Genomic DNA, 11644 nt, shown 5'->3' on the forward strand with positions numbered 1-11644 from the left:
AGTTTCTACATAATAACAAATAATGCAGCACTCGCTTTCTTGCGTGTCCTTTCTTAAGTTGGTGTCCAGATTGTATTTTATCCTGAAAGAGTTGTCGAAAAAAAATTCTAATCTTCAACGGGAGATTGCATTTCCAAACCTTACTCGTTAGCTTACCAGATACACCTCCAAAAATCAAAGAAGGGTATAATGATCTAGTAGAAAACATCTTGTTTGGGAAAAGAGCCCAACTGACATCATCTTCTTCTTGGTTTAGCTGAACATTGTGTAAAACAGACTAAATATTAGCCCATTCCTCCAACTCCAAATCACCAAAAAATCTTCTGAAATCCATTTCACATTCTGAGTTGTAACAATCAGCCACCTTATTTATAGTATTAGAGCAAATATCAAACTGATGAGGAAAAACAGTTTTTAGAGGGGTTTCTAAAAGCCAAACATCAAGCCAAAAAGAGATAAGCATTCCAATTCCTACTTTATGAATGGCACTCCATTCAAACAAGTGTTTTATCTTAGGCAGCCCTTGCCAAAACTATGAGTCCCTTGTTATAGAAGTCCTAAAAATATCACCATGAGACATGTATTTTGCTTTTAACAGCTTACATAAAGTTTCATTATTGTTACACCAAGTTTCTTTAATTTTAACAACTTACACCAAGTTTCATGTATTTTGCTTTTAGCAACTTACACCAAGTTTCGTTATTATTGCAGAAGTCATAAAAATATCACCATGAGGTATGTATTTTGCTTTTAGCAGCTTACACCAAGCTTCCAAACCCACTTATTCATTAAACAAAAATTAAAAAGTTTAGCATTGAGTTTAGCAATCTTTGTATCAAGAAGAAAGTTTAATCAAGGACTATTACAACGCAAATGTTTACACTATCTCAATACCTGACGACATGTAAAGGGCTCTTTTATAAGGATTCAGGTTCACTAGAAACGTTTTAGTTCTAAATTCTCTATGAGAATATTTATATAGTGAAAAAAGTCATACCGCAGAATATGGAGACCCTATGCAATACTAAAACAAGGTTATGTCCGTATATGAAAAGGCAAACTAAATTTTCATTGAACAAATTTAAAGTATCATTGGTTGTTACAAGCTCATCAGTCTTGGGTTCAATCTCCGGATCAACCAAGATTTACCATCGAGCGCCTGCTCGGTTGGCATTGCGTGTCGTTAAGTACGACGTATGCCTTTTTTAACTGAACGAAAATCTTGGCATTATTCTTTAAAAAAAGTTATAAACCATTGCTTTGTTGTTAGAACCACTAGATGGAAGAGAAGTAATTGAAAAAATCACAAAAATAAATAAATAAATCTAATCCTCATGTTATGTACACTAACTACAGGTAAATTGCAACAACCAAATCATTTTTGCATAATGTGTGATGAGAAATAGCTATAGCTGAATTTTGCCTTGCGTGGAGAATAGTGTGTGTATGTATATACGTATGTATGTATTGGGTTGCGGGATGGCTTTTTATAGTTATCGGGTTGGTTGTGTGTTCTTATACCATGTTCTAAACTAAATGATAAAAAAATCTTTGCATGCATACAGACAAAGGAGATAGAATGAGGTTGGCCTTCCCGGCCAAATATCTCTTTAAGTATGCATCAAACAAAACGAACAATTGAGGATTAAAAAAAAGTGGTCAGCAGTTTCTACAGAATAATAAAGAATGCAACACTCGCTTTCTTGTCTGTGTCGTTTCTTAAATTGGTGCCCAGAATGTATTTTGTCTTGAAAGAGTTGCTAGAGAAAAATTCTAATCTTCAACGGGAGATTGCATTTACAAAGCTTACTAGATACACATTCAAAAGTCAGAAAATGGTATAATGATCTAGTAGAAAATATCTTGTTTGGGAAAATAATCCAACTGACAGCATCTTCTTCTTGATTTAGCTGAACATTGTGTAAAACAGACTGAAGATTAACCCATTCCTTCAACTCCAAATCACCAAAAATTCTTCTGAAATCCATTTTCTATTATGAGTTGTAACAACCAACCACCTTGATTGTAGGATTAGAGCAAATGCCAAACAGACGAGGGAAAGCAATTTTCAGAGGGGTTTTTAAAAGCCAAACATCATGCCAAAAGGAGGTAAGCATTACATTTCCTACTTTATAAATGGCACCTCATTCAAACAAGTGTTTTTATCTTAGGCGACTCTTGCCAAAACTATGAGCTCCTTGTTGCAGAAGTCCTAAAAATATCACCATGGAACATGTATTTTGCTTTTAGCAGCGTGGACCAAGTTTCATTACTATTACGATACAGCTTCCAAATCCACTTATTCATTAAACAAAAATTAAAGAGTTTAGTTTTGAGTTTAGCAATCTTTGTATCAAGAAGAAAGTTTGATTAAAGACTATTACAACGCAAATGTTTACAGTGTCTCAACACCCGACAACATGTAAAGGGCACTTTCATAAGGATTCAAATACATCTAGAAACATTTCAGTTCTAAATTCTCTATAAGAATATTTATATGGTGAAAAGGGTCGTACTGCAGAATATGGAGGCCCTATGCAACATTGAAATAAGGTTATGTCCGTATATGAAAAGACAAACCAAATTTTCATTGAACAAAATTAAAGTATCATTGTTTGTTATAGGCCATTGAGCGCCTTCTCGGTTGGCATTGCGTGTCGTCAAGTACAACGCGTGTCTTTTTCTTAAATGAGAACCTCTTGGCATTATTCTTTAAAAAAATGTTATAAATCATTGCTTTGTTGTTAGAACCACTAGATGTAATAGAAGCAATCTAGACATTCACAATAAAATAAAATAAATCGAATGCTCAGTTTATGGACACTAACTACACGTAAATTGTAACAACTAGATCTTTTCTGCATAATATATGATGAAAAATAAGTATAGCTGAATTTTTCCTTGCGTGGAGAATAGTGTGTGTATGTATATATGTATGCATGTATGTATGCATGTATGTATGTATGTTGGGTTGCGAGATGGCTTTTTATGGTTATCAGATTGATTGTGTGTTCCTATACCATGTTCTAAAAATTAAACGGTAAAAGAATCTTTGCATCTAATATATCGCAATTGGTAAAAAAAATCACTCAAGGATGGCCATTCTTTTGAAAACGTAGTATGCAATTACATTTTTAATATATTATCAAATTATATAAGATACCATGTTCAAGTGTTTAGAACAAGAGAGAGAGATTGATTTCAAAAAAATAGAGCGGGAATGCATATTTAATAGGCAGCTCACCTGATTAACCTCTAATCACATATATTAACTTGGTACTAATTTTTCTTAATGGCTAGAAAATTGGGGGCATGTGCAATCTCCCATCCTGAACTTATTCATAGACAGGCCTGGTGATGAATCAGAATTATTTTTAAAAATCGTTTGGCTAGCTAAATTTGATTTCTTGAAAACAAAGATGGTAGTGTAATTAACCACTTTGCTCTCTACTGATATGCTTTTTTTTCTTTTGCAATAACAACATTAACACAAATAATATTTATTGACTTTTCGTTTAACATTAACACAAATAATGAGAGCATGCAAGACAGAACATACGTCCATTGTGCTCCTTACCTCTCTCCCTTATCTATTCATTGAAGTACATTGTGCTCTGTCTCTTTTTCTTAACTCTCTCCCTTGTATATTCACAGAAGGCAGAACAAAGCAGCCATGACCACTTCTATTTAGAGGTAAAAACAGATCATATATGAATGGATAATAGTTATTTCATATCTTTATCTTTATTTTTAATTGAAAATGAGAACGAATACGGAAACAAATATGGATAGTATCGAAAACAAATATGGTGCAAATATAAATCAAATACAAATACGGATCTGGATATCTGTCAAATGATAAAGACCTCTTTAATTATGTATAAATTTGGATTGCAACCATACCAAAATTTGAGGCAATTGAGAGTATACTATGTGAGGCTCACTTCTCATATAAAATTCTTCCTATCAAAATATAGCCAAGTGGAATCTTATTTTGTAGATTTAATTAGAAGGATAATAATGGTATAATCATATTATAAATCAGACTTATAGTTTGGAAAATATAGTCATTTGAATCTTGCTATCTCTAAGTTCTGAATCTGAAAAACTGAAAACGGATATTATCCGTTTTAAATCTGATCGGATATTCGTATCCATATCCGTATTCGGCCCAAAAAGTGTTTTTTATCCTTATCCGGATAAGGAATATTCGTATCCGTATCCAATCCGAAAATATTCGTATCTGGATAATACCATCCATATCTGTTTTTTTCGGATACGAGCTGAAAATATCCACTCCGTTTTTAAGCCTACTTCTATTGGAGCTTTTAGGTGGCAAGGAGAGTGACGGGGGCATCGGTAACCACCAAAATAGGTTCATGATGTTGGGAACGACGAGCTTGCTCGAGCCGCGAGGGCGCCGGATTCGGCAACTACGGGTGGCAGCTCAAACGGCCGTGGGGTGGGGGTGGGCGAAGGCGATGGTGGGCACTTTCGGATCGAAGAACCGTTTTCTCACATGAAACGATATTATGCCCATTTAGCGAATCGAGGGTCATTTCTACAACGTTTCTGGACACACCTGTTTGGATTGACTCTGCCTAATTCTGAGGAGAATCGGATCCATTTCTCCAAACCAAACGCACCTAAACAATTATACAGAAATATTACTACTAATGTAATAGTGCGGTGGTAGCAAAGAATGTTTCTCTCGGTGTGGCCCATGTGATGCACGGTTCTAAGGTTGTTCGATTCGAGGTCGACGGTCTCAAATCCAACTATTCTGAGGAGAGTAAAGGTGATCATGTCTAAGGGGATGTTTGGTTGGTAGCCCTGATCAGACCCACCAAATTTTTGGCACGTCTAAAGTAATTGGTTGTCGTTTGAATGGGCTCCAACTTTTGGTAAGCCATGCACATCTGAGCATTCCTATTGCTGACACGGGCGAGAACAACGGCGAGCAAAACTCTCGCCCACGTTTTGGTTGCCGAGCCGATGGAAGCCAAAGTTAGGTGGCAACAGCTTAGTGCAGCACGGATTCCAAAACCCATATAGTAACCAATTTTAAATTGTTATATCTATTAAACAATATATCTAAATTACATCTGTTTACACCGTTATATTCTTTATAATTAAATATTCAAAATAAGATCTCATAAGTATGAGTGGATCTCACATATCATACTCATAACTTTAGCATGAATTGATAAGGCTAAAATCCAAACAACATTTTTTTTATCTGTATTTTGGTATTGCCCATATTTTAGTGACATCAAAATTTTGATAGTGCTAGTTGGGAGCTCAAATCAAACAAGCTCTAATATTCTATGCTTTAGGATTTTATCTACTTACTAATGCTGACCGTTAGAGTGGTGTTACGGGCGAGTGTAGGTTTCTTGCGAGATGCAGAATCTGCGTCGGCGCCACAACAAAAGGTGACAAGGGTATCCAACCTCTAGCATCCTGTTTGCCAGCTCCCATTCAGGCATGTCAAAACCACGAACAGAAAGCTGCGTGGCCGACCGAGATGAACGAAGTGGTCGGCCTGTTGGGTTTGGGGCTTGGATAGCGTCTGCAAGCACTGCAGCGCCGGTAATCCAAGGCTGGCTCGCTTCGATGATGTGGCACGTTGAGCAGCGCTGTCTCGCGCATGTGAGGCCAGCATTTCTCAGCCACGGCCTGTCACCGCTACCCATCATCATGGGCAGATTTTAAGTAGGAGTACACGTAATACCAAATATATTTTTTTCTAATAATTTATTATATATATTAGATTCATAGGATATTCTCTAACTTAACAAGTGACACACTTAGATCTTTAACTTAACAAGTAAAATTCCTAATTATTTTTTTCTAATCGGCCACTGACCATCATCCATCACATGGGGGAAACGGAACAAGAGAAGGGAGTGACCACTGGCTAGCCTGAGCTCTGTTCCCACGTGTCAGCTAGCTCAGTTGGGGCGGGGGCGCTACGGCCGGCCATGGCCGCCGCGGCAAATACAGCCCACGGTCACCGGCCATGGCCGCTGGCTGCGGCGAGCGCGAATCGCAGCACCATCCGTCCAGTCGCCACCACGGCGGCCAGAGCACTAGTGAGCGGTAGAGCTAAAGTTGATACTGCACCGAATAAAGCATGGACGGGGAGGCCACCGCCACCCCGGCGCGCGGTCAGCACCAAGGCCGGCGCCGCCGAGGTGCGGCCGTCGTCCTCGCCAGACGCCGTTACCTACACCGCGAGCATCTCCACGGACATGCCCCTCTACGAACCCCCCGGGGTGAGCTAGCTGCCACTTACAATCTTGCATCTCTGCGCTGCAATGGATAGATGGCGGATTGATGCGAGGAGTTGGTCCGAATCGTGTGCGTGCGTGCCGGTCTCCTTCGACGAGTACCTCCTGGACCGCGCGCGCGTGTTCCGCGCCATGTTCCCTGACGAGAGCAGGAGCCACAGCAACTCGGCGATGTAACCACCTCGCGCGCGTGCGCACTCTGCTCCTCGACTTCGTTCGGGGAATCGATCGATTGGTCACTTAAAACGGTTCTCAGTTCTGCAGGGGGAGTGGAGGATCCAGATAATGCCGCTGCAGTTTCTCCTCCTCACCGTGCGCCCCGTCGTCGTCATGCAGCTGCGGCACCTTGACGGCGGGCTCGAGCTCCGAGTCGTGCGTATAGCTTGACCAGCTTACCAGTTCGTTCGTCCACCAGCAGGTGCGAGTGATGACCGAAACGCACCTGTGCGGCTGTGCGGTGTGTGTTTGCCTGTGGCTGCAGACGGAGTGGGAGCTGAGGGGGCTGGGCAGCGGCTACGCGCCCGCGAGCTTCGACCTCGGCGTGCGGGGTTCGCTGTTCGCGGACCGGAGCCGCGGCCCCCGCGCGGGGTGCCGGATGAGGGGCCACCTCGAGATCGCCATCACCTGCGTCCTGCCGCCGCCCCTGCGCCTCGAGCCTGAGGGCGTCCTGCGAGGCGTCGCCGAGTCGGTGAGACCAGCTAGCTTAGCCGCGCGCGTGCGCAAGCTCCCTCGCCGCGAGCGTGCCGTATTTCTTGGGTCTTTTTCTGAGGAGTGGATCGTGCAGGTCCTAGGCTGGCGGAGAAGATGAAGCGGGACGTGGACGTCGGCCTCGTCGCCGACTTCCAGAGGTATCGCCGGGAGAAGGCAGCGTCCAGGGCCACGGCAACGGTGAACGCGATGACATCAGACAGAGACGAAGCCTGAAGGGTGAAGGTTTTGACTGAAGCCTTCAAAATTTGGGACCTATCAGTTTGGCACTAAATCTGTCACGTCATATATTTTTAGTAACTATTTAGTTTATTATTATAATTGTATCAAGCTGTGTTAGTTTCGTACCTCACATATTATACACTTATTTTTTTAACTAATTTTGTCATACTTGTAACTAAAAATTTACACTTATAACTAAAAATTTATTAACCATACTTTACTGACATAGTAAATTTAGATACAAACTAAACATACCCTTAATCATTGAAGCCTTCAAAATCTAGTCGAGTTGTAGGTGACTAGGTGCACCCTCTCTTGTACATGGAGATTCATTTCTGTGCAGCAAGATTCATTTATACATCTGATTTCTGTCATCAACAAATCTGAAACCAAAATACATGGAAACATGACGAAGTCCACGATTGATCGATGTACATATCCAAACATATCCAATGTGATTTTGACATGACATTTACACCCACACAAGCGATCTACTCAAGAACAAAACATGTAACAGTAACGCTCTAGCAAGTAGTGATCCTCCCTGTCCCATAGTTCAGTTTAATTCACATCTGGTGCCGGTCAAAAGAAGAAGAGCGGCAACACCAGCAGCATCGCGCAGAGCACCCGCCGGGCGCCGGACAGGAGGCTCTCCGCGCCGTCCAGAGGGATCAGGGCACCCGTGGGGCTTCCGAAGGTCGATCCGTTGCCGAAGCCACCCGTGCCCGGCGTGAACGAGGACGGCGGGGCGAGTCCGCTGGGGGCGCTCGCCGTCGGCGTGCTGCCTCCTGCCATGGAGCTGTGTGCCAAGAGAGTGTTACGTGTTAGAGCAGAAGTGCATTTTTGAACTTTGTCAGAGGATGGCATTTATGTTTGCTTTGCATGTTGACAAGGGGAACATACCTTCCCGCGAAGACGCACTGCCCCGAGCCTGAAATGGGAATTTCACATAAAAAAAGATTAGTGTTCGTGAACACGTGTGAATTGCAGTAATCTGTGAAGGCATCAGAGTTACTGAACACCATTAGTCCTTCTGAAACTAAACTCATTCGCAATTTCAGACAAATCTGCTGTTGCTACTGAAACTGAATCTTAGAACAATGGTACTGTCAGCCTGTCAGGTTCTCTGAAACTGAATCTAAAAGATTTTTTTTTTTTTTTTTTTTTTTTTGCAAGAAACATTTCACAGAGGCAGGAAACAGAATACAGGAACGTGGCTGCTTACTAGGATCAGTGGTGGTGGTCGTGGCGGTGCCGTTGAAGCTGCAGATGGCGCCGGCGTTGGCGTTCTTGTGGTAGTAGTCGTTGTAGGCGTAGGACGCCAGCGCCGGCAGGTTGTTCTGCTTGTAGCACGGCCCTCCCGGCTGGATCGCCGTGCAGTCGGCGTGGCCCTGGCCGCACGCCCAGTTCAGCCCCACCTGCAGCGCCGCCGGGTCCGCGCCCTGCAGCGCCACGCAGAACATGCCGCTGCTCCCCGTCGCCAGCGACCGCCTCTTGCCTTCGAGGCTGAGCTCCACTGAGTCCGACAAGGTCGGCGCCAAAGCTTGCTCTGGATTGATTATGGTTTCAGAAAGGCTGCCTGCACATTGTGAAAACAAATGAAATGGAGAGGTGAGGCTATGACAAGAGCATCAGATAGAAGTGAATGTGTTCTAGATCACACACATGTGAAAGTAACTTGATATCTACTGCAGATAAGTAACACTGAACTTCACATGCTGAAGTGTTTGTACGACCAGTAGGCATAGTCTTCAGTTTGAAAGTAAAAGAAAAGGTAGTTCTACACACAAAGTGCAGTAGTGATTTCAGAGAGGCAGGACGTGAAAGTGATGGTGAACAATTCTAAGCCTCCTACATGTAGATATTTTGCATTAAATCTATCCACAACCACAACCGAGCTCCACTTTATGGTGATTTTTCAGTGAGCTAGGAACCTCAATAATGAGAAAAAAGAAAATGAGAAAGAAACGGGACGCAACTGCTGAAGTGAAAGGTACAGTACACGTACCTGATGCTTTTGTGAGAAGAAAGATGAGCAGGAGCAGGCATCCCTGCAATCTTTTGTCCAGCATTTTACTGTTCCAGAGTCCGACCGGCAGTGTCCTCCACGAGAACCGCACCTGCCAAGATAACAAGGTCAGTCCAGACATCAGGTGAGTGATAAGTTCGCGAAAGAAAGTTGGCCAAGCAATAACAGTACTGCAAACGATTCGAACCAAATCTTATATTTACTAATTGGAGGCTCTTTTTGGTGTCTCTATATTAATCCTAGAAAAATTCTAGAAATTCTCGTAAAAAAACAAAATATTCAATCGTCAAATTGATTGAGTGACTAACTATAATCATACAGATTATCACATAAAAATAATATCAAAGAATTTATAATGTATTTAAAAAAATAATATGAGATACGGTGATGACATTAAAAATAATAATAATTTCAAAAAATCAAGAAACAAAAAAAAATCAATTTGCATAACACATAAAATGAAAATTATAAATTAGATCTATTCACAAATAATAAACATGATTCCAATATTATAAACAAAAATTACATTTATATTTTACATTCTAATATTTAAATATAAATAGCTGATGTATCTTAGCATATAACCATTATTAATACAAATATCTAAAATTCAATTGTAAGCTCACGTATAAAATGTTGTTTGTATTATATTACTAGGCTAGAAAAGTACTCTGATTCTCCATTTCGGGGGGGGGGGGGGGATTCTGAATGTTGTATTTTCTTAGTTCTTTTTTGGAATGAAGGGCACCAAAATTCAGAAGTGTAGCATAGACAATGTGAGGATTGGGAGGTTAGCCTTCTGTTACTTGCCCACTTTAGCCCTTCAAACCTTTGGGAGCAAATTGCATCAATGCATATAGCCACAATAATGCAACAGATGTTCAATAGGAGACGTCTCCTGGAAAGCCAAGATAGTGAAATGCGTGCGTCACAGCTGGACGCAAAATTGGCTCTGTTTGGCACATCTTAAATCACAAGTATCTGAGCTTATGCTAATAAGCTGTGCCAATTAGGCTAAACTTATGCTGTCTTTTAAAAAACTGATAAACTATTTTTTGATAAAATAAACTAAAAGCTAATAAACTTGTTGAAAGTGGTTTTCCTAAAAAGTTGTGTACCGAGATTCTAAAAATTTGAAGCTATAAGTCAGCAAAAGCTCGTAAGTTTTAACTGTATCAAACAGACTCTTTACTCGCAATCAAATGACATGATACTGTCCCGGATGAACTTATCTATGATTTGTGCTGGTTAATCCTTGTATCGATAATCTTGACAGAATTTGAACATGAGATGCAAAAAAGAGAGGATAAAACTGGACATATATTTACTGAATAAGAATCAACTGATGAAAACTGAACCTCACAATGGTTGTTGAAACTGAAACATCTAGCTACATGGTAATCGAATTATCCTAACATTCTGAACTTCATATATGAACAGAGAAAGGTATGAACAGAACAGGCATGCACCTACCATTTTCCCTCGCAAGAGCAGAAAGATGATAGAATCGTCACAATTCAGAGATACTCATATGAAACTTTTTTCGACCTAATATAGTGAAAAACAAAGGTGGTTAAAGAACTTTAAATTTCCCCGATTGTGGACTGGAATCCGGATGAGAAACAAAGGGACAGAAATATTAAGTTCAGTCAAGCTTGCGAATTTCTGGGGGAAGTGGCAGCTACCTGAATTCAGCAGAAGAAAACTAAGGATTTGAAAAGAGACTAAATGGAAAAGAAATCGGAAAAGAGAAAAGGGCACCACCAATACGCTCAACATATCAAGAACACAGAAACCTAATCCAACGAAAACATGCATGATCAAAAGGGGAACTAGACAGGATTCAGCGGGAGCAAAGAAAGGATTCATAAAGAGAAGAAACACCAGAATTCCTACAAGAAGAGGGGATTCGGTGGAACCATACCTTCAGCCAAGCTAGCTACTGGATGATCCCAACTGCCAAGAACAGAACAGCTCGTGGATGGAAGCTCGAACCGTCTAACCTAACCCCTCTGCTTGCAGGATGTGATGTGAGTAGTGACCAGGAAGGAAAGCTGTATACGTGACATTGCCCAGCCTTTTATTGGCACTAATAAGTACTATATATGACTCGTGGCGGATACGAAGGAACATGAAAGGGACTGGTCCACCTTTTTCTTTGTTTTTCTCTACCTCTATTTTTCTCCTATTCTTTACCTATGGGAAAAAAAAATTGATTGAGGGCTTAGAAGCTGTTTGATTCACTACCATCGATTATAGTATTTTTTAAAAATTATATCTAAGGTGTAGCGAATAAATTGCTTACCATACCTTAAATAAAATTTGAAAAAAAAAATCTATAACAAACTAATTAAAGGCTGAAAAACTATAACACATTAAAACTATGATAACA

At 40.9% G+C, this 11644-nt stretch overlaps 2 protein-coding genes across 3 annotated transcripts; one reads left to right on the forward strand and one right to left on the reverse strand.

Annotated features, from left to right (window-relative positions):
* The first annotated feature begins 5891 nt into the window (after positions 1–5891).
* Positions 5892–7217, forward strand: LOC133890393 (uncharacterized). The gene is made up of 4 exons (XM_062330779.1): positions 5892–6461; positions 6558–6634; positions 6678–7033; positions 7078–7217. The coding sequence occupies exons 1-4, from the start codon at positions 6321–6323 to the stop codon at positions 7215–7217; spliced, it is 714 nt and encodes a 237-aa protein (XP_062186763.1). The 5' UTR covers positions 5892–6320.
* A 413-nt stretch (positions 7218–7630) lies between these two features.
* LOC133891182 (glucan endo-1,3-beta-glucosidase 4-like) lies at positions 7631–11330 on the reverse strand. Of its 2 annotated transcripts, XM_062331900.1 has the most exons (6): positions 11177–11330; positions 10726–10800; positions 9232–9343; positions 8449–8802; positions 8127–8154; positions 7631–8022 (listed from the first exon to the last, which is right to left on the reverse strand). In XM_062331900.1, exons 2-6 carry the CDS (start codon positions 10726–10728, stop codon positions 7806–7808), a joined length of 714 nt encoding a protein of 237 aa, XP_062187884.1. In that variant the 5' UTR covers positions 10729–10800; positions 11177–11330; the 3' UTR covers positions 7631–7805. The 2 variants fall into 2 exon arrangements, with proteins under 2 accessions (XP_062187884.1, XP_062187885.1); XM_062331901.1 differs by lacking the exon at positions 10726–10800.
* Positions 11331–11644: the final 314 nt, after the last annotated feature.

Source organism: Phragmites australis, chromosome 14 (genome assembly GCF_958298935.1).
Source record: "Phragmites australis chromosome 14, lpPhrAust1.1, whole genome shotgun sequence".
Lineage (NCBI taxonomy): Eukaryota > Viridiplantae > Streptophyta > Magnoliopsida > Poales > Poaceae > Phragmites > Phragmites australis.